The 22,321-nt window shown below is 41.8% G+C and overlaps 2 protein-coding genes across 5 annotated transcripts; both read left to right on the plus strand.

Moving 5' to 3' along the window:
• Nucleotides 1-5,379: 5,379 nt before the first annotated feature.
• Nucleotides 5,380-9,901, plus strand: pex13 (peroxisomal biogenesis factor 13). The gene is made up of 4 exons (XM_046402120.1): nt 5,380-5,558; nt 6,525-7,228; nt 8,009-8,131; nt 8,860-9,901. The coding sequence occupies exons 1-4, from the start codon at nt 5,485-5,487 to the stop codon at nt 9,207-9,209; spliced, it is 1,251 nt and encodes a 416-aa protein (XP_046258076.1). The 5' UTR covers nt 5,380-5,484; the 3' UTR covers nt 9,210-9,901.
• Nucleotides 9,902-10,138: 237 nt separating this feature from the next.
• Nucleotides 10,139-20,764, plus strand: sanbr (SANT and BTB domain regulator of CSR). 4 transcript variants are annotated; one of them, XM_046402116.1, is made up of 21 exons: nt 10,139-10,266; nt 11,675-11,826; nt 11,976-12,147; nt 12,677-12,776; nt 13,044-13,282; nt 13,457-13,515; nt 14,218-14,378; nt 14,544-14,630; nt 14,782-14,892; nt 14,994-15,117; nt 15,219-15,371; nt 16,492-16,634; nt 16,751-16,847; nt 16,950-16,982; nt 17,103-17,202; nt 18,948-19,033; nt 19,257-19,285; nt 19,472-19,545; nt 19,707-19,795; nt 19,925-20,007; nt 20,103-20,764. In XM_046402116.1, the coding sequence occupies exons 2-21, from the start codon at nt 11,677-11,679 to the stop codon at nt 20,137-20,139; spliced, it is 2,127 nt and encodes a 708-aa protein (XP_046258072.1). In that variant the 5' UTR covers nt 10,139-10,266; nt 11,675-11,676; the 3' UTR covers nt 20,140-20,764. The 4 variants fall into 4 exon arrangements, with proteins under 4 accessions (XP_046258072.1, XP_046258071.1, XP_046258075.1 ...); XM_046402115.1 differs by having other exon boundaries at nt 10,160-10,946; XM_046402117.1 differs by having other exon boundaries at nt 10,161-10,946; nt 12,680-12,776.
• Nucleotides 20,765-22,321: the final 1,557 nt, after the last annotated feature.

The raw sequence follows: 22,321 nt of genomic DNA on the forward strand, positions 1-22,321 counted from the left end.
GTGTAGCTCCTTGATACTCTTTTCTTTTCACTCTTTCACTGATATTGCATGTGCGTCAAAATACATGCACCACTGATATCAGCGCAAAGAGAATCGCCATTATGGATGAGTCTTCCTCCTTAGCCTCCTTTCTGATATTTCCACCAGATGAAAATGAGTCTGATACGTACAGTCTCCTGTTGTATACTACATATGTGAAGGGCAGCTCATAAAGTGCAGCTGATTTTCTGGATCCTGCAGATGTTTTTTTACAGAAGGTAAAATCAAAACAATGTGCTGAAAGAGCGTAACATACTTATCTGAAGGTTTGTCACTTTGAGTAACACCTTTCACATTATACAAATTCATCTGACATATTGTTCATGTAAGACATGGATAGTAGTGCAGCTTTAATGTTTTTTGTCCTCTCAGTCAGATTGGTGGAAAGAAACACCTGTCTTTTGCAGGTTTTCTTCTTTAATCTAACTTAATTAAAAAAAATAAAAAATAGCCTACCAGTAGCCACTGCTGGTCCAAAAAAAAGTTTTCATTCTCTTTTTTTAGATTAAAACTGTAGATGCAATGGTGGTAATGCACATATTGAGTTTGTTCCTGAAAAGTGGGTTGCTACATTGACCTTTTGACAGTGCATTGATATGTTGACATCTAAAATGGACCGGCATAACTCTTGACGTTGACCGAGTTCACTTTACATTTGACATTACTGCAAGAGCTGTTGAGTCTACGAGAACTAACCATGGACCAGGCACACAGACTTGTCTGCTTTGTCTGTGTGCCTGTCAAAGCATAAAATATAGTGCTGCATGCTTACTACACTTTCATTAAACGACTAATCAGCTTGTTCAGCCTATCACACTTTAAGCAATATCGAGCTTTGATAACAAAGCAGTTCCAGAGTCAGGTCATCCTCTGGTTTTGTAAAACAGTGCTCCAACATTTTGGTGTGAATCTTTCACCTAGCACTTAATGGTCTAGAATTAATAAATAGTGCCAAAGTAGGTTATGCTAGGGTTGGGTTATGTAGGAATTGCAACATGAAATCTGGTTCATTGTTAAATTATAAAAGAACCAAATGTCCTCTCAGTGATGAAGACATACATTGACATACTCAGTACATTTCACTGCTGCAAGGAGCTGCGTTAGTGTTAGGACTTTGGGTGAACTGAAAATTTTCACAATACAAGCACTGCTTGCACTGCATATTGCTTATGTTTACGTAGCCATATGTGTCTGTCTGTGCCCTTTGAAAGTTTGTCTTAGATGCCTGGCACAGTGTGTCTCTTTATTTCCTAACCATGTCCTGGAAAAGGCAAGCTAGACCTGTTTAGCCACCTATTTCCAGTAATGCCCCTCCTCTGCTGCTCTGTCTCCTCCCCCTTCCCTTCAGCTCCACTCCTCCCCCTGCTCTCCCCTTCCTTTGAAGCTTGCAAACTCTCCGCCACTGCAAATGGTTGCTGACAAAAGCGGCATCCGGTCACACTTCACCTGAATGAACACGTCATTATCTCACCAAATTAGGCTGCCATTACTACAAGGCAGGCCTATCACTGATGTACGCTAACAACAGCGCATTCGCAGAGGTGTGTGCAGCAATGCCGACAAGAGGAAGTTATATTTAAATTAGATTTATTTACTTCTCCTCTTCAGCTTCTCTATGCTTTTGGATAATAAAATTTAGACAATAAAACTAGAGTAGATTTAGCTGATGTTATCCTATAGATTGAGTTTGATGTCTTTTATTGTATGATATTTTTTGTTCAAGTAAGGGATTCTGGACCCTGACACCTTAGTTTATTTTAATCCTCAGCTCTTTATAGTCTTGCCATAACATGCACAATATCTGCCCCATAAGTTACAAAATGATTTTTAAAGTAAGCGAAACAATAAAATATGTTCTACTTTTATCACAAGTCAGACTTCATACATACAGGAACAAAACAAGTATAACAAAACAAAACAACCAAATAGTTTATTAATTCAAACTCATTTCCAAAATCATTAGTTTTCTTCTGAATCAACTCATGGAGTGATGCCCAGACGATGTCATAACCACACATATAGTCATCTTTTCCACCTATAAGATCACTGAGCAAAGGCCTCTCTATGAAATATAAAGAACAGTTATTATTTCAATTCTCTGAGAGCAATTTCCCTGATCCTACAATTTGCAAACTTCCTGCAGCACATTTTAATTATAGGTATTGTACCTTTTAGGTTGCTAGAAAGGCTGCTCATGCAAGACCTAACTCATGTTTCAGAGTAGGGAAAATCCCACAAAGCTTTACTGTTTAGTGTTTGACCAGAACAGCATATACCTGTGTGTTCCAGGATGTTTAGCCCGTGGCTCTGTTGTTTTTTTTTATTCTAAAGGTAAACAGAATCAAGTGAATAACGATAATCCATGTTTATGCTACTGTGGTAAGGGGACAGAAAGAAGTAAAAAGACCTCTTCTGTAATTTAGCACTGATGTACCTTGCCACCACAAAACCAAAATGCAGTATCTTATAACACACTAAATTGTGTTGATTTTTGACTGTTTGTATACATTATTATGGCATAGAAATATAGAATATCTGGGTAAAACACCATATAAAATATTTTAAATTAAATAAATAAATAATTATTACCGGATAAACAAAACTAACTGGCTTAGATGGTCTTTAGCTTGTCCAAACATACATTATACTTTCTGATGTCATTCTAAAAACATATCTTATAAAATTAAAGATTTCCAACTTATGTGACTGTTACTTTTTACTTACTCAAATTTTAGGCCCCTTTTTTCAGCTTCACAGTTTCTGTGGTTGCTGCTGCCTGCCATTTTTACACTTCGCCTCCTCCTCAGATGACACAACCTGATAGCACTGCCTCAAAGTCCGGTACAACATACACTACACTGTAACTCAGTGTATTTTTTGACAAGCAGCCATGCAATCATGTCATACATGCAAACTTCAGCAGAGGTTTGCATGTTGCACAGATATATGTATATTTTGGGCAATACGCACATATGCAGCACAAGCAGAACACACAGTCACACAGAGCAAGGAGGAACCAGTGTGTGAAAAGTACGCACATCACTTTCTGGCCAATCCAACGTGGTGCCCAGCAAAAATACACCATGTAAACAATTATGAACGCTGGAATTTCAGAGCAAGTAAAGGAATGCAATGTGACAGTGAACTTGCAGGTTTGGTTGGAGCAGTAGTCTAAATCTGTACTCAGGAACAGAAACAAATTATCTTCGGGATTCTTTGAGCTATTTAATGTTGTCAAACAGTCTTTCGTGATTACTACCTATTGTGGTTGTATAATGCAGGAATATACAGGGTAAGTTTGTGGATGCACCAGAAAGTTTTTTTCAGTGTCTGTGAAAGGCGTTGGCAATAGCGAGCAACATTTCTTGTGCCCATAGAGAGAAGACTGGTGCCATTGTATCAAGCTAGATTACAGATAGAACTGTAGACTGATGTGTTTCTTGCACAGCACACTCACCACTGACATTTTGGTATGTAAGCATGTACACTTTCTTGTTAGCTTAGATGAGAAGACTTGGGTTTTGTGTGAATTTAACATGTCAGTCAGTGAACTTTTGCTGCTAAGCATGTTTTTAAAACTTTGGGCAGTAGCAAATAGAAGGCATCCAACTTGGTTTTAACAGATGTGATGTCACACCGAGTTCGGAGTTATGACTTATGAGTACAAATTGAATGCAGCGTTTGTACAAAGAAATCAAAGTATCTCCAAGCTCTCAGCAGTTCAACCAGAGACTGATGTTACTTACTCAAATTTCACTTTAAGAGCTTTAATAGTTACGAATGGGAACAAAATCCCAGCAGCTAGGTTTTAAAATCTGGTGGAAAGCCTACATCCCTCAGTCATATAAGGGTGTTATGTTCAGATGTCCACCACTCTTGACTTGACTATATAATGTATTTTTAAAGTTTGTTTATATAGGTTACTTTAATGGAATGATGATTTATTGTCTTTGACCTTCCTATACCATCACAGTATGAACTGTCACATGTGATCAGCCCAAACCTCAAACTGACACCGTCATCAGCTCAATTGTCCTCCCACACAAAGCAACATCACAGGCCTGTACCTTGGATTGCCACCTTTTGCTTAGGATCTTGACACCGTCATGTCATAAACAGCAGCCTCGGTCTCACACACCTACACTGTGGCATCACAGGCATCTTCTGTTATCCTCCCCCTAGTGAATCTCATACGACAGCTCTGCACATGCTCCCTCCCACACACACACAAAGCTTGACATCACAGGACTCCCTCCTAAAACCAAACCTACACCTCTGCACTTACTGCTTGCAGCTTTCCTCATGCTCACGGCAATGTAGTCAGAAGTCGCCCCCTTAAAACCATACTACAGGGTTAACTGAATAACACTTGGCTTGACACTAAGAGCTAGAGAAAGCCCTAAGGGGAATCCATCCTCACACCAAATTCACAGGCTGCATATACGGCAGATCTCAGGACTGCTCTGTCAGCAACAAAAGGAGACTGGGGTAGAAAATAGTCAAGATACTAAATAGGACAAACTGATATCACTGGAATTTAAGATGGAATGGAATAACATGTTCTCTCCTTTCAAGAATTATGGGGGAGGAAAAAGGAGTTGTTAGCAGATCTTAGCTCCAGTTGAGCGTTAAAAGAGGAAACCATGTCTGGTGCAACACTTCCAACATCCTAATGAAGGGGCAGTTTTCCTGAAGCAGGTTGGCCAGGCGCATGATTGAGTCCGAACCTTAGGATTTGGAGGTGTTAATGTTGCTGAAGCCAAATCCAAATGACTAGACACTAGTGAGGGAATTCTTTGTTAAACCACAGTGTATTACAGATCGGGGAAATTCCCGTTTGAAAGTTGTAAACGTTCATCAAGGGGTGTCTTCTTTTATGATAGGTCACAGTACCCTCTAGTGGACAGAAGTGAAAAGTGCATTTAATTGTTTGTGTTCAGGCTGTACTTCCCAAATGTGAAAAACACAAAGGATTTTAATGGATTTAAGGAGTAATTTAAAGTCATGACCCAAAATAAAGAAATTGATGACGATTATTGATAAAATATCCAAGCCTTTAGATTAATCTAATTGCTTAAACTAAATTTATCTTTTATCACTTATTCCACGACCCTTATGACAGACCTTTTGATGCCTTTAGAAGCTGTCGGAAATCTTGCAATTGTAGAAATTCCATTATGTCTGTGTGCAGATTAATGACGCGAAAGCCGCGTCGCCATGGAATAGACATGCAAGAGGTCCAAGTAAATCCGATATTGTTTAACGCCTTCTACAGACACTTTACCCTTTAGAACTACAGAATGGAGCCCTGTACCAATGAGTTGCGATATCAAAGTAGGAAATTACGAGGTCACGGGAAGGCAGCAAGAGGGACAGTCAGGGGAACAGAGCTTAAGAGTGACGGGTCCCGTATCATCTTCACGCTCTGTGAACATATATTTTGCAATGGATTCACAGTCTCCGTTAAAACCATGGGAAAGGCGGACTCCAGGGGCAATTAGTGCACCTATAAATTACAGGTAAACTTACTATAGCGGTGTTAACTCGCTCACCATCGTAATGTTATGTTTACTGACTGCGGTTGGTACGCTGTTGTCCCTAGCTATCTCGCGGTAAGGTCTGATACACAGACGAAGGAATATCATTAAAACAGTGTAGACTTTGACACGGTGGTATGAATCATTACCAGTTGACCTATAATGTATACATTTGTCACAATATTTTTTCAACGCCAGACATTTTAACAAATTTAGCATGTACAAATGGCTAACTAGCTAGCTAGGCCCAATGAGGCCCTGTCCGGTGCATTCCTCTGGAGCACCACAAGTAGTGTTTCAAGATTCAAGAGTCTTTATTGTCATTATGCAAGCATAACGAAATTTTGTGCAGATTCTCAGCTTCAAAACACACTTATAAATAGAAGAAATTAAAATTGCACACCTTAGAAAAAATATAAAAATGCAAAGTACAAAATACGGAATACGGAGTGAGGTAGATAACAACAAAGTGCACTTAGTGCCAGACTATGTGTATGAGTGTTTCACTGTAGGGGGGTTATTGCTTTAACAGCTCTGGGGAAGAAGCTGTCCCTGAGTCTGTTGGTGTTGAGCCTGTTTGTCATCAGGCTCCCTTCTAATTATAGTTAAAAGTTTAATAGTTAAGAAATAATTATTCATTTCTTTTCTTCACTTCGTTTTCTATATGAAGTTTTGCAACAACAACAAAAAAAATCAGTAAAATAGTCTCTCGCCATATTTGAATCTCAATAAGTAAAGCACTACCATTTGAAGGACTGTCTGCAGTATCATACTCATAACGCCTTTACCACGTTTGAACAGTGTAATTTTGTACGTATGTAAACGTATAAAGTTCAAGCAAATCCAATGGGTAGTTTTGTGATATCCTGATATTCATACAGAATAACAAAACTAATCACGTAAGATGTTTTAAACCCTACGTCTTGTCTTCACCCTCTCACCAAACAGGTCTGCAAACATTGGACAATATGCTGGCCCCTCTTCATCTGCGGGCCCTCCTGTTTTGACCAGGATGGCGCCCCCAGTTCCCCCTCGTCCGGTCCAGCAGGCCTACCGTCCATCCTACAGCTCATTCACCTCCTCTTACAGCCCCTATGGGAGCTCCATCTACGGAGGTTACAGTCCTTACAGCTATGGTGGTGGCTACGGCCTGGGATACAACCGCCTCTCCCACATGGAAGAAATTTCCCCCAGCCGGTTTGTTCAACAGGCTGAGGAGAGCAGTCGTGGTGCCTTCCAGTCCATTGAGAGCATTGTCCAGGCCTTTGCCTCTGTTAGTATGATGCTGGACGCCACATTTTCAGCAGTGTATAACAGTTTCCGAGCTGTGCTGGATGTTGCCAACCACCTAACGCGGCTGCGTGCACACCTCACCCGAGTTCTGTCAGCCTTTGCTCTGGTGCGCACGTTGCGCTACCTTTACCGACGGTTACAGAGGCTGCTGGGCCGAAGGTCAGACTCTGAGGTTGAGGATTTGTGGGCAGATAGTGCAAGTGATGCCCTGGCTACAAGCGCATCCAGAGGGGATGGAGGAGGGATGGAGGAGCAGACCGTGAAGTCCTGGCCAATCTTGCTGTTTTTTGCTGTTGTCCTGGGGGGACCCTACCTTATCTGGAAACTGCTGAGCTCCAGTCCTGGTTCTGAAGATAGTGGTGAGACAAGATTTAGTTGCAGATAGGGCTGGGCAATGTATTGATATTAAATCGATACCGTGATACGACACCAGACATCTTGTTAGATTTTGGCTGTATCGTGCTATATCATAAATGCTGACTTTTCCTGGTTTCAAAGGTTTGTGAACAATAGTAGTGCGCACTGCTCCAAAATTTGAACAGTGTTTTGAATGAGTGGTTTTGCAGGAATCAAAACACTGACTCTGACACTCACAGACAAATAGTATTCATTGTGGGTGAATTAAATAAGAAGACTGTTTATCTGTGATTGGTGCAGTTCTAATTGCAATATTGTTATCAAGGTAAGAAAAATAATATGATATTTGATTTTGTTCTTATTATCCAGCCCTACTTTGCACTTTAGATCAGCAGCTTTCATCATGTGCCATCAAGGCGTAAGTTTTTGGGGTGTTTGTTCCAGTCAGATGCATCGACTGCTCCCTTTATCGGTCGCTTGAATGAAAACTCGCTCTGTCTTGTGGCTCAGTGGTGAGCAGCTGAGAATCATTGCTGTAGATATTATCAGTTAAACAGCCTTCACTGATCACACTGAAAGGAGCTGCAAAATATCGAAGACCTTCATCAGTTGTACCCAAGGCAGCTTAGGTTTGCTTAAAATCAATAAAAATATTCCACCAAACATCAATGAAAAGATATTCTATACCAGAGAAGTTAATGAGTGTCATTGTATTGGTGTATTTAGCCTTTTAGTCTTTTTCTCTTAACTCTTGACAAGATGTTTTGTCTTTCTATATTTAGCCACTAACTGGGCTAGCGGAGAGGATGACCATGTAGTAGCCAGAGCAGAGTATGACTTTTCAGCTGCATCAGAGGAGGAGATTTCCCTTCGCACTGGAGACATGATTAACCTCGCTCCGAAAGGTGAGAGCTCTCAAATAATGGCTGGGTGTTATTATCAATCTTCACGTTTATCTTTTTTCACACTTGCATTGTGCCAGAATGTTGGAACGCGTCTGAGTGGGCTAGGTCATTATGTTCTATGTTGTAATCAATATTGCTAATATCACAATATCAATGATATCAATATTATTCCAAGAATGCAATAAATGCACAATATTTTAGACAAATTTGGTGAAGTCAGTCGGGTTTGAAACTTATTTTAATAACGTTATTGCAGGGCTGTAATTTATTTATATTCTCACTCAGTTCTTAATTAATTCTTAATTTTTAAAATGTTTTTCATTGTTTTATTTAATGTTTTTCTTATGCAATACATGTTGTTTTGATATATTATTTTTGTGCTTGTTGCAGCAGTATTGTCTTAATAGGAGGTAGAGATTTTCTCCTTAACTTCAGATTGTATGGTATGTAGCTTAAGGGCAGGCAACGCTTACCCTTGTATTTTTTTAAAATGACATCCAGGAAAGGTTGCTGCCAATTTAACTAATGGCATTCACATCAACATGAAAGTGCATAGTGTATATGAAATAGCCTCTTAGAGTTTGTTGAGTGAAGTTTACATAATCAAACAAATTATCAGTAATGGAAGAGGAAGGCATGCTTTGGAACAACACAATGCAGCGATAGGTGTGAACATCCCCACGCTGCCGAGCTCAAATCATGACCTTTTTATTATCTCCTGTGTTTAGAGCAACAACCCAGGGTTCGAGGCTGGCTGCTGGCAAGTGTGGATGGTCAAACCACAGGACTTGTCCCAGCCAACTATGTAAAGGTCCTTGGCAAGAGGAGAGGCCGTAAGCATACGGAGATGGAGAGGCTTGCCGATGTCCAGCAAAGCAACACACAGGCCTCCCAAACATCCCTCGCTGCACACCCACAGTCAGATCCTGCCCAAGGTCCATCCTCCACATCAGCTTCCACGGAGGAACTGCTAGAGGCAGTGTACACAGAAACACCCGCTTCCTTCAGTGTGGGAACAGCTAGCTCCAGTTTGCCCTCTAACACAATGCTAAACATCCCTGAGAAGATTGACTTGTAATGCTTGTGCATGTATGCAGATCTCTGTGTGCTCATAACATTGGTTTGCTCAGCCAGTGCTGGTTTGCAGCATTTAACTTTGATGCTTGGCTAATTGGCTGACAATAGGTATTTGGGGAGACACCATGAAGCTCATTCAGAATTGCTCAAAGTAGTTTCCTTGCTCATCTGTCATGATTCAAACCATCAAACACAATCTGGGCCTTCTGGAAAGATTGGTGATCAAAAAATGGTTTGCATACACAGGCTCTCTATTGTGCTGCTCTGTTTAGAACCAGTGTGTCTTATATTAGGAGGTTATCTTTACATTTTATTAGTCAGAGCTTGTACAACAAAGAAAGTTCTGTGTATTATCTGTTTATGGTACACTGCTGTTCTTAAGATTATGTGCGATTGTAAGATGTAATGTCTTGATATTGTTCAATAAGAGAAATTAGTTCATTGTTTGAATTAATGAGGTGCACTGATACATGCTCTGTGTAATGACAGCGTCAGGACAAAGTCAGGGCATCTAGTTTGACAGTATAATTATGTCACCTTGTACTTGGTTTTTGCCTTTACTTGCAGGCTGCTTGGTCCTTGTAAGTAATAAGAGAAGGGGCTAAATTTGCACATTTTCAACAGTTAGTCACAGAAAGTAATTTTGTAAATATTTAATATAATTATTTTGAAAATAAAACATAAAAAAAATCATTTTCTGCCCATTGTGTTATGTCTTTAATCTGCAAACTAATTGTAGTAGCAAGGTGGACCTTGTAAAATAACCTGATTTTAAATTAGCAATGGCAGGTTTTTCACGTACTAATATCTCAAGAGTTGAGAGCAACTTTCAACTTAAGTCAAGCTTCTTCACATACTACCGTGATGAAATGTCAGTGTTAATTTTCATGTAACTTGATTGTTGGTTGAAAAGCCTAAGGTAGATTTATGATAGAAACACTCGATTTACGACCGCTGTGTCTAAGCAACAGGACGCTTGACCAGCTGCAGTGCGACACCGGGGACTAGTCAGCGTTGCCGATACTGACTGAACCAGACAAAAACAAATCAGTATTGGTGTAAATTATTTCGGGCCTTATCAACCAAGTCTGTACAGTGACGGTGCAGTGCGTCGATAATACTCCCGTGCTGCTGGGCTTTAACATATATCTATGCCACGGAGCCTGTTACTTTGTGATCTGATATGCTAGCTGACTGTAGCTAATGCTGCTTTAAACGGCTATCGGAAATAGTGGGGTTGTGGATGCAATTCAGTTTGAAGGTTCATTCTTGACGTTTGGAATATTTCGTGATCGTGTTTTTTTTTTAATATCTTACAGAATTTAGTCCGTATAGCCACTTCGCACAAAAGTCTTGTCAAGACTTGTTAAAAGCTTCGTTAAACGTGAGTAAAATTGTTTACGGGGTTTTAGAACATCTGGTCTAACCCAACACTTCAACATGAATAAACTCGCCTAATTCGAAGCAAAATATTAGCACCCATCCGTGATTGAGTAAAACCACACGACTGTCCATATCGCCGGTGTTCGTTGTGTGGCGCTCTTGTTTAGGAGTTTACGAGGAGTGCGTGAAGGCGGCAAGTCCTGTCCCGCAAAGTTAGCTAGCATTAGCAATGGTTGCAGTTAGCCGGTAGGAGAAGACCGCAGCATCAGCATCATCCGCTCACAATGACATAAGCAGGCACCAGCATACTTTACTGCACAAGACGACGCTGAAGAATTTTTCTGACACCAGATAAGTATGTTAACCATATGTCTTCCCTCTTGTTGTTTGAATTATGTTTGTTAGACAACCACCAATTTAATATGACCCAAAAGCATCAGGAGGAGGACACAGGGACTCGGCCTGCGCTAGCATCACTACTCTGCTGACACCACCAAGTTTCTCCATTGTTTAATTTAACCCAAAAAATTATATCACAAAGCAGTACAATCACATGTATGTAAAAGCTCTTTAAAGCTCCGTAGAGCCCTCGAGATGCTGTGGCCTATCATGTGTTTAGTGGTAGAAAATTACAGTTTATTTGATTTGTGGTGAATGACGCATTTCACAACCGTCAGTCAACAAAGGAAATCCTTTAAAAAATAATTTACTTATAATTTAGATCGACGTGGGACTGCGTCATTAGGTGTGTGTGAAAATGATCTTAATTTGCCATTTGGTCATAGAAATATGGCTATCCTGTATAGAGACTGGCTAGGCTGAGTCTAAGTGATTACTCTGCACTCGTTACAGTCTCAGTTTTGGTCATATCTGTGCAGTATTCATCAATCAGTACTGACGCTGTACCTCGCGTTGATAATATTTTGTGCATAGCTGCTACTCACTAACTACTGACTTGCCGTTATATAAATAGCTGCCCATTCACTATGTTCATTCATTCAGTATATTTTTGAATGAACAAAGAAACAGAGGCATTCATTGGTGACTTATTGCCTTTTGTTTCTTGCCTGTCTTCCTTTGTAGAGATGAGCCGCTTCTGCTCAGACAACAACAACTTTCCCTATGACAACAATGTTCTGGTTTTGGACATGGTGCTAGGCTCTCTATGGGGTGTCCCCCAGCCCATAAACTGGGACAATGTAGCCAAGCTAGTTCCAGGATTCACTCCTAAGGAGGTAACTGGAATGCTGGTTAACCATGAATGCTTTCGTTCGTCTACCCTTTCATCTATCCAGTTCCCTCCATTGATCATCTCATGATTTAGTAACATCAGCCCTGACTTGTTAATAAGAAATAATACTGTGGCACTGGTGGGATCTTACAGTGTGCCCGTCGATTTGAGGAGCTGAAGCTCACGGGGGGATTCCCACATGTGGACAACCAATGTAATGCTCTGACTGAAGGAGAAACGACCCCTTCTGATGGCCTGTCCACACTGCTGGACACTGGGGAAGTGGTGGAGACGGGAAGCAGCCAGAGCACCAACAAAGTGACAGGTCAGTCAGTGCCATCCTGTGCAATACAGATAACATTTTGAACAGTTAGTTTAGCCAGCAAAAGCTGGCATTAAAATAGTTTTTGTTAACGACTTACAAGTTTATTTTAACCTGAAAATCATCATGACACCCTGAGCAGAGGATGGGGTTAACACTCTCAGCTAGTGAATCTTATTCCCAGACTGATATTTGATGACCTGGGAATGAGATTCAACAATCAGTGTTTTCTGTATGAGCACAGTTACTAGTTTGCAATCTCAATTATTTGCTGCTGTTATAGCCTTTCCTCACAGGAGTATTTTAAGTTGAATGTTTAGTTTTGTTTGATAAGAGCTTGTTTCATATAAGTTAATTTGAACATTCTGACGATGCCTTTTCCTTTACAAGACAGAATCATTTAAACGCAAAAAGACCAATAAAATACATTTTTAAGTGTATGTCAGTACCAAAGATGTGTCGCAGTGGTGTGGATGGTTACTGGTTTTTGATCGCTTTAGAGTCTGTTTGCGTTTTTTCCTGCTGGTGTCAGCAGGCTCTAAATCGACGCCCTCAGGAAGAGCTGGTGCTGCGGAGAAGAAAGAGAAAGGAGTGTCAGCAGACGACAATGACAAACCTCAGAAGCCACGAGAGTAAGTACAACAAGTACAACAAGTACAACAAGTACCACGAGAGTAGATCCATCCTCAGTCTCTACAAACAGCAGTGAACTCAGCTAACAATAATGCACATTGATTCCTTAAACACACATACACACTTTATTTTAATTGATCCTGCACCTTATATATATATAAGTATCAATCACTGACACTTTGTGGACTTTAAAGGCAGCTATAAAGAGTTCAAACTTCTATGTTTGAGCAATGAGTTTTACTGCAAGGTGTGTGTTTTTCCCACAGCCCCAACATGGTCATCCATGTCTGTGACGAGACCAAGAACCTGAAGCAGGACTTCACATGTCCCAGAGATCTTCTAGTTAAAGAGATGCGTTACTTTGCTGAGTACTTGTCTGTGGACCCCCAGAGATGGGAGGAGGTGGACATTTCTGTTCACTGTGACGTGCTGATCTTCGACTGGCTCATGAACTATGTCAGGAGGAACTCTGCAGCAGAGGGAAACAGGGACAAACCGCGGCTTGGTAAACCCCTATGAAAACTGTAAACCAAAAATAGAAATCACTTTACTGCACATGGGACTGCCTGAGCTGTCACTAAATGTGGTGTGTGTTTGGTGGGTCGTCGGCTGTGTGTTCTGTGTTGTTTGTTGGTTGTGGGGTTTGCTTGGTTGGTCACGTGGTGTTTGTCGGTTACAGAGCCCAGCAATGTGATCTCAATCCTGATCTCCTCCGAGTTCTTGAAGATGGATACGTTAGTAAGTGTTGTGGCGTGTGACGCTAGGTGTGGTGACGTGCTCCGGGCCTTTTGTTTTTCCAGATGTAAAAAAATCAATTGGCACTTGGTATGACAGCAACTGAAGTGTCTGCCAAAAGCACTCGCAAATTCAGTTATGTTAGAGAATCTCTGTCAGAATAGGAAAACCAAGAGGCCCTTACATAGAGCACAGTTAAGTTGGTTAGAGCTGCAATGATTATTCGATTAATCCATTAGCTGATTGAAAATTTGCCAACTATTTTTAGAATATGTAAATCATTTCAGTGCTCTTTGCCATTTTTGACAGTAAATGAGGAGTCTTTGGGTTTTGCACTGTTTGTTGAATAAAAGAAACAATTTGAAGATATCACTTTGAGCTATTTGGAATATTGTGATGAGCATCTTTCACATCTTGATACACTAAATGATTGATTGATCAATTGTGAAACGAATCTGCCGATTAATCGATAGTGAAAATAATCGGTAGTTGCAGCCCTGAGGTTGATGTTGCATGATTGTTAAGAGTGGTGATGTTCTTTTGCTTCCATGAGTCTTTTATACAGTTTGCAGTAAATTCTCTCCACTAGCACTGTAGTCACTGTCAAAGTGGTGTTTGATTAGTATCTATGTAGTAGAAATGAAACTAAATTTACAGTGGATACGAAAGATCTCACGAGAGCGGTGTGTGTTTGCCCACGTTCAGGTGGAGGAGTGCATCCAGTACTGCCACAAACACATGAGCGCCATCGTGGCTACGCCCTGCAACATGAACTGCATCAACAGCAACCTGGCAACACGCATCGCCGAACTCTTCAACCATAACGAGGCCGACGACATCAGGGACAAAAAAGACAAGTTCAAAAGGTGACCACATTTTTGTTGCAGTTGGTTTCTCAGGGCAGCGTGAGGGGTCTTGTATGAACAGTGAAGTGAGTTAAGTGTGTTTTAATAGGTCATCCTTAAAAGTACACCATGAAAAACCAGCCAATTCTAGAAATTTATCTTTTTTATCCCCTCCCACCACAAAAGCAAACTGTTTCAGAAGAAAATTGAGCGTCTCTTCGATCCCAGCTACCAGAACAGAGATTCACCAGGAAACGCCTCCACTCTCTACCGGTGAGTAGGACCACTTAGTGCTCAGCAACGGCCTCAAGCCCCATTTATGTGTGAGTTCATAAACTAGTTTCATGTGTATTCTTACTGGGACATTTGACTTGTCCTCTTATTACTGTCATGTTGTTTCTCATGTATGTGTGTTTAATTGCAGGTGTGGTCTGTGCCTTAAGCTCCTGACCAAAGACACAGAGAGGAAGATTTCTTGTGTGCCAGGGAAAATCAATGTTGATGCTCGCGGAGAAATCATCTACACACACATGAGGTATTACAGCAGCCAGTGTGCTCATATTACTCATGATTCCTGTATTTGTTTAGCTGTCAGACTGTGTGTATTCATGTGTGTGTGTGTGTGTGTGTTTGCAGACAGAAGAGCTGGGATGTACATGAATACATCACAGGTCTGTATGAGGAGCTCAAGTCCTGGGTCCTGGTCTACTGGAGAATCTGGGGTACCATCAATTACCTCACCTGTTCCCGATGCCAACAGGTGGGTGTTTGTGTGTGATGCACAAGTAAGTAAGTTCAACCCAATAACGTATGATGCTGTTGTATTTTTCAACCTGTGTGTTTGTGTGTGTGTGTGTGTAGGTGTTTACATGTGCAGAGCTGACCCATTGCAAGTACCACCCAGACAGTGTGCTGTACCCTGGCATGGGTACAGAGAAAGGCTGGCATGGTGCAGGGATCTACCCCTGCTGCAACCAGAGGGTTCTCCGCTTTGATCCCACTGGTATGCCCAAGGTATGGACACACACACACACACACACACGGACTTCATGGTGCATTCAGATGCACTGCGTAAACTCAGAAATCCAAAAAGTTATCTTACTCATTTCCACACAGGCAGATTTTACAAAAGAGGTCTGAACAGGTCCACGCAAACCCCACAGTATTTTTGTACAAAATGTCCATGTACCATGTAATTTTCAATTTGTTTTGCTGCAGTATTTTAACTACTAAAATATATCCAATATATATACATTATAGCCAATAACAAATGTGGCCAGTGATTTTTTTTTTTTCATGGACCAGTCAGCCTGACTGGTGAGTCAACAAATTAGTTTCTCACACTAATTTCAGTGCTTAATTGAACCATTAGTTGTACTTTTCTGTGGAGGTTTCCATGCCCCTCACCCCCACTGCATGCTGGGACAGCAACATCAAAGCCTCAATTTTTTTGAAAATAGACATAAATGAACGTGGGTTATTGAAAGTTGTTAAATAAAATTTGGCACAAGAACAGAAATTGATGTTCACTGCTCACCGTCTGCATGTGTGTCTCCTGTTGTTGCGTCACTCTTTCAGTCGCCACATGGTTTGAAGGTGCGACAGTCGTGTGAAAATATACTTGGCTAAGCCAGCCTTCAGCTATGCCTTGAAAATTTAAATGTCCGGCTCACCATTTACAAAGACTGGCTTATATGTAACTGCACAATCGAGGAGTGTTAACACATCACAGCCTCTCTTTTTAAATGTTGTCTGTGTTTCTCTGTAAGGCATGCTAGTTCTCATTATAACAACCGTCAGCCTTGACCCATGTCTCAGACTGTGCTGTGTTGGGTCCTTGAATTTGAGGGAACTGGACTGGAATGTCCTTGAATTTGCTGTAGGGAGGTTGATCTACTAACACAGAGACACAATGAGTCTAACATTTTTAATAATGCTTCCTGTGATCACATGCTCTGGTATGGTAATCACTCAGTAATGTAGTTAATTTGGTGCTTGACATCTTACTATATTGGCAGGCTTGTGGCTTGAAGAAGTTTCAAGCAGTGTGTTAAAGCTTCAGTCAAACCTGATGCATCTGTTTGGTGCCACCCGGTCCCGGTTCATTTAGGTGTGTCTGTGTTTGTGCGCTCAGGGCTGTAGGATGCGAGACCACATAGTGAACGTGCCTGACGAAGAGAACTGCGACGAGGTGACCTTAGCCGAGACCAGAGTCCTTAATGACCTGCTGCTGCACAGAGACGCAGTGTGTGTGGCAAACACACCGCCCGCAGAGAGGTGAGCACGAGGGTGTGTGGATGGGTGAAGATTTCTTTTTTTGTCAGTGTGTTTGCCAACAATTTACATGCGGCGCCAGTTATGACTCTGGTGTTTTGTGTTGGTGTTTGTGTTAGCACTGAGGAGAGTCCATCCAGCGCAGAAAAGGTTCAGGACTGTGATGTTCTGCTGGAGCCCACGCTGCTCAGACCTCTGAGAGGAGACGGCGGCACTGTAAGTGTCCCTCTGTCCCTGTCTCTGCTTCTCTCTGTCTTGATGCTTAGCTTGTCTCTTTGCATTTGGTTCTGACTTCAGCTGCTTCCTCTTTTGAACCAGTTTTCCCTCTTGAAAAACTGGAGTCTGCAGCTGGTAGGACTTTCTTCTCATTTCCTGTATTACATCTGCTGATAGTCTGTCTTTTGTTAGATAAGTCAAATTTAAAGATCAAGGGTGCTGAAAGTCTAAAACATGTCAACTTTGCCTTTCCAGAGGCAGCAGTCTCTCCTGTCAGAGGATGAGGAGTACACCACGGGGTCAGAGGTCACTGAAGATGAGGTGGGGGATGAAGAGGAGCTGTCCAAGAAACAAGGTGGAGAAACTTTGTAGATTTTTGCCTGATCACACCCGGATCACGTTGCTCAGTGTGTGGCAGAAACAATGATGAGTGGCGCTAGTTGTCTTTGTACTAAGGGACACTTGACGAAGTAACATCTCGTTTATTTAATCACAAACAGGTCAAACAGAAAAGTAACATTTCTATGGAAAATTGGGTGAAAAAGGCTGTCGGTCAAATTCATCTTTAACTTTATTTATTGTGTTTTGTCTCTTCAAATGAATTACACTCTAAATGGGAGTGTAGGGAGGCGAAGATTCTGTAACCATAACTGTGTATTATTTACACAATATCAGTATTTCATTTTATAATATCACATTTATAGGGCGGTGGTGCAGTGGTTAGCACTGTCGCCTCATAGCAAGAGGGTCCCAGGTTCAAATCCCGGTCTGGGCCGGGAGTTTGCATGTTCTCCCTGTGCCTGCGTGGGTTTTCTCCGGGTACTCCGGCTTCCTCCCACAATACCAAAAACATGCACATTAGGTTAATTGGCTACTCTAAATTGCCCCTAGGTGAGAGTGTGAGAGTGTGTGGTTGTCTGTCTTTGTGTGTTGGCCCTGCGATTGACTGGCGACCAGTCCAGGGTGAACCCCGCCTCTCGCCTGTAGTCAGCTGGGATAGGCTCAGGCCCCCTGCGACCCTGACGGATAAGCGGTATAGAAAATGGATGGATAATATCACATTTATAGTCAGTGCAGCCAATACACAAAATCGATACAGGTCTCATCCTGGAAAGGAACCAAATAGCCATACTTTTCAAAATGTTTATTTCCAGAAGATATTTTATGTCTTCTGCTCAGCAGTTAAAGTTACTGTAACATATTCATTTTACAGTAGATAAAATACAGATAAACATGCTAGTATGAGAGCTCAGTAGCTGCTTATTATTTTTGTTTTTAATCTAATAAATGACTAAAAGTATTATCAAAATAGATGATATGAACTGTCTGTTCATCTAATTGAGCAATGACTTGGCCGCGTCAGCTTTATGTTTCCCACTCAGGCTGTGGAAACAGAGGAGATGCACTGCTCGTCTGAAAGAAGTGACGAGTCATGGATATATTCGTGTCATTAAAATGCAGTTATGAGGTTTAATTAGAGGCTCGTAGCTGCTCTTGTCATTACTGTTGCAACAGTTTTGTCGTGTAATGACATTTTAATTGCAGTCTATACGGTAAATTGTGTGCAGTCTCTAAAATGTTGAAAGTGTGAGTGATAACTTAATAGGGTGGGTTCCAGTTTTCTGAATATGATAACAGTGACAAGTGCTTCTTTTTTTGTCATCATCATACCTCGAATATCGTGTCCTCGTGTACGTGTTATCTGGACGATTAGAATCGCCTGAAACGAGCAAAGAAACAGAATGTTAAAGCAAGTCATTTTGCACCAGTCAGACTCAGCGTTTAATCACCCAGGCCTCATTTTAAAAGTCATATTTATTTGCGTGAACTGTTCCGGTGAATTTTGCTTCCTTTGACCTTTGTTCTAGCAGCTTCAATGCAAAGTCACTGTTGAAATTTAAAGGATCACAGTTAAGCATAGATTCATAATGAAACCTTTCTATTTATGGCTCATCACCACTGTTCCACCACCGCTCCACCTCTACATCATGTCTATTTTTAACAGTTTACTGTTGTTACTTAAATAAAACAGCTGCTCTCATTGGCCAGCAGGTGGCATCAGTGGTCGTCACTGTACTCATCATGTTTTTCTGTTTCCAGCTGCTAAAAAGGCCAAGAAGGCCCACAGACCTCTGAAAAAACAAATGTCCTCTCCAAACTTCCAACGCAAAGACAAAGCAGAGAAAGTGAGTCACTGACTTCATTCAGATTCCTCAGTGGAGTAAAACACTTGGCGGCATGGTAATGTTGTTGTACTGTGACAGGCTGGATTATTTCTTCTCTCTGACTGAACCATTGTTACAGTTGGAGATACTGTCACAGTACAGTACGTAGTAATTAACAAACCATAACTTCCAATCCTGCATTGTTATGTTCTCTAAATCTGATTTTCTGTCCCTCCTCAAACAGTCCCAGTCCAGGGACAACACACCTTTCATGTGAGTTCATCTGAAAACACAAAGAGCATGTGGAACATCCTACCTGTGTTTACCTGTATACCTATGTCTATATGTATCTGATGCAGTAAACACATAACCACCTGATCCTGTCAGGATAAAATGACTATGATGCTTGACCTCTACTAAAGATCAGTGTTGGGACAGACTGTGCTGTGTGTTTTGTAGAGTGAGTGTCCAGAAAAGTAAGTGGGACAGTTCTCGCTCCATGCGGTACAACCAGGACGCTCAGAGGGAAGAAGGTAAAGAAGGACTCTACAGGAAATGAATGTTTTTAATACTTTGATATTTTCAGGCATTATCAAGTATCTACCAGTCAATATCAGTCCGAGCTTTTAAATTCTCTTACTTCATTATTTTATTCCCACATTTCTGCCTTGTCATTCTTGTCTGTGTGAACCAGACCAGCGTCGCATGGTGGAGATCATCGGCCACCTGACTAAGATGAGGTTTGGAGACCAGGAGCAGAGCCGATCCAAGGATACTAAAGAAGCAAGTATCTGCTCATACGCGTGCAGTGTTGTTAATATCCTGATGCTGGGAATCGATTTATTGTCTTCTTTCACGTTTTAGTTTTTGCAGCTGCCTGATGTGTGTGTTTGTCTGTGGTTGCTGTTGCAGCCTACAGGAGGAATCTACTCCAGACTGGAAGCGCAATTCAAGAGTACCTCTCAAGCTAGACAGAGTTCAGAAAAAACACCCAGGTACTCTTTATACACACACACACACACACACACACACACACAACATCACGCCCCGTGAAGTCGTCCACCGTTGTCTTCTGTCGCTGGCTTTGTAGATCTAAAATGCGCTACGCTCAGATCCGGACGACATAAACGACTTGATGGGGAGAAGGCCTCTGAGCTGTTGGAGAGACGAGCGCGTGAAAACCGACGAAGAGGAAGACACGAGATCCTCCTGTGAGGGCTCAGGACAACAAAATGACTTCCTACTGGCAGCCCCACTTCTGAGCCAGCTGTGGACTCTCTCCTCACCCTCACCCCTTGTCAGGTTTCCTCCCCCTTTGCTTAACTCAGGTGACTATGTACGGATCACCATCAACAGCATCCTAGCTATTTATTTGTGCAGCTGCGGTCAGTCCTTGAAAAACAAGAAGTCTGAATCCAGCTCCGCTTTTGGGAAATGCACTTCAGCCCATCGGTGCGCGTGTAAGATTTATTTTTGGAGCTTGACTAGTCTTCATGTTAGTTTATTCTTTTTTTTGACTGTCCTTTTACCAAAAGATCTGACTTGTATGTTTGAGCTAAACTGCTGGTCACAATTTAAATGAACATTTATTGTCTTCTGTGATGAAACCCAGCCATCTGGGTGAGACAGATGCTGCAGTTATTTATAACCCCCCCCAGTACTTGTCAGTTATAGTTCTAGTCATTCCTCTCTGTATTGGAATGTAACTGTACTGTACAACACTGGGACCAATAAAACATGAATGACACCAAACTGTTATTTGACACATTTTTCAGGTTTCTGTCCACTGGGTGGCAGTATGTCCCATGGGGGGGTGGGGGGGTAGGGTGTTACTGGACTTTTGACAATCAACTTTGACCCAGTTTGACCACAGCCTCTCATTCTCGGCTCCAATTTAGCACCAGGTGATCTGAGACAAAACAAAATTGAATGAAAACAGGTTCTGTTCCCTTCACCGTTTCCTGAACTTTGTTTTCTCTTTGCCAAACGTCTAAAAGAAGCCTGCTCTTTCACAGTGTGACAGTCCTGGGCAGAGGTCTGGTATGTGCCGCTGGGTAGAGGATCAGTCGCCCTCTCTCTGTTAGAGAGGCACTGACCAGTGGGCGTGCTAACCTGGCTCTTCCTGCTGAAACGTACTCGCAGGGGTATTAATAACTCTGCACGCCCACAGCATAGACACAGAGTGGGGCACAAGGGTGCATTGAGTGGGCAATTTTTCTTTTTAGGTAGGTAGTGGGTGGGCAGGAGGCTACCCCAGCTGTTGCCTCTTCTCCTCGACAGCAGATGCCAAGAGTAGCTGAGGATCACTGGATCTGGGTCAGGGAGGGAAGGGGGAAGGGGGGTCCAGTTACAGCCGGACTGAATTATGGTCCCAGAGAGATGGTCAGATATGAAAGCATCAAAGCAAACATATGAACTAGTAATACACTTGAGGAAAGATATGCTGACTCCAATAAACTATGCAAAGATAAAATGTTATCACTGATATCAGCGAAGTCCTTGCTCCACAGGGGTGTTCAGAAGTAAGCATGTGCAGCCGCAGCAATTGGGCAATGTCCAAGTTTTGACGTAAAACACTGGAAGCGCGTCAGCGACATACTGTACCCTTCGCAAAATTAACCACAGCACAGCGAAGTTCATCATTCGAAGCCAAATTAGAAGTCCGACAGCTTCCCCTCTGGTTGCATCAGAGCTGACAGGTTGTTGGGATTGCATCAGGCGAGTGTTTCAACTTTCACTGGCAGGGCGTCATCATAACCTTTAATGTAATACCAATATGTTAACAGGGATTAGTGGCAGGGTCAGCTTACAACAGCACCAACATTGGCCAAAGATCTCTGAGCGGAAGTGGCCGAATGCCGCAGTGTGTGTGTGTGTGTGTGTGTGTGTGTGTGTGTGTGTGTGTGTGAGACAGATCATTGTCGTCATCATTATCCTAGTTCTTTCCTTTTAGGATTTATGTTGGTGCTTGTGTGTGAGGGACTGAGCTCAGGAGATAAATTTAACATGAGTTTGAGTTAGACTTTATGCTTGGGATGAGATACCAGCTGCTACGATCTTTAAATTAAAGTTTCTGATTTTTAGAATCTCCAGTCAAATGTACTTAAGTGGTAATTTTACTGATGCCTGTCAGAGGAAGCTACGTACCAAACATTGCATTAAGGTTCATTAAGGTATTTTAGCTCATCTAGTGCAAACCTTTTCAGACAAGCAGGGCTTTGACTTTAATTTCAGAGAACAGTGAAGAACAGAGTTACACTGCATTTTTGGTGTCTTGGCTAAAGAGTTTCTCTACAGTTCTCAGCCTAA

This window comes from Scatophagus argus, chromosome 10 (assembly GCF_020382885.2).
Source record: "Scatophagus argus isolate fScaArg1 chromosome 10, fScaArg1.pri, whole genome shotgun sequence".
Lineage (NCBI taxonomy): Eukaryota > Metazoa > Chordata > Actinopteri > Scatophagidae > Scatophagus > Scatophagus argus.

What these genes read in the sequence shown, in the direction of transcription:
- pex13 (XM_046402120.1), top strand. Translation starts at nt 5,485, where the DNA reads ATGGATTCACAGTCTCCGTTAAAACCATGGGAAAGGCGGACTCCAGGG. An exon ending in TCCTGGTTCTGAAGATAGTG is followed by an intron (nt 7,229 to 8,008) that starts GTGAGACAAGAT and finishes TTCTATATTTAG; the next exon opens with CCACTAACTGGGCTAGCGGA. An exon ending in GATTAACCTCGCTCCGAAAG is followed by an intron (nt 8,132 to 8,859) that starts GTGAGAGCTCTC and finishes TCCTGTGTTTAG; the next exon opens with AGCAACAACCCAGGGTTCGA.
- sanbr (XM_046402116.1), top strand. Translation starts at nt 11,677, where the DNA reads ATGAGCCGCTTCTGCTCAGACAACAACAACTTTCCCTATGACAACAAT. An exon ending in AACGCCTCCACTCTCTACCG is followed by an intron (nt 14,631 to 14,781) that starts GTGAGTAGGACC and finishes GTTTAATTGCAG; the next exon opens with GTGTGGTCTGTGCCTTAAGC. An exon ending in AACACACCGCCCGCAGAGAG is followed by an intron (nt 16,635 to 16,750) that starts GTGAGCACGAGG and finishes TGTTTGTGTTAG; the next exon opens with CACTGAGGAGAGTCCATCCA.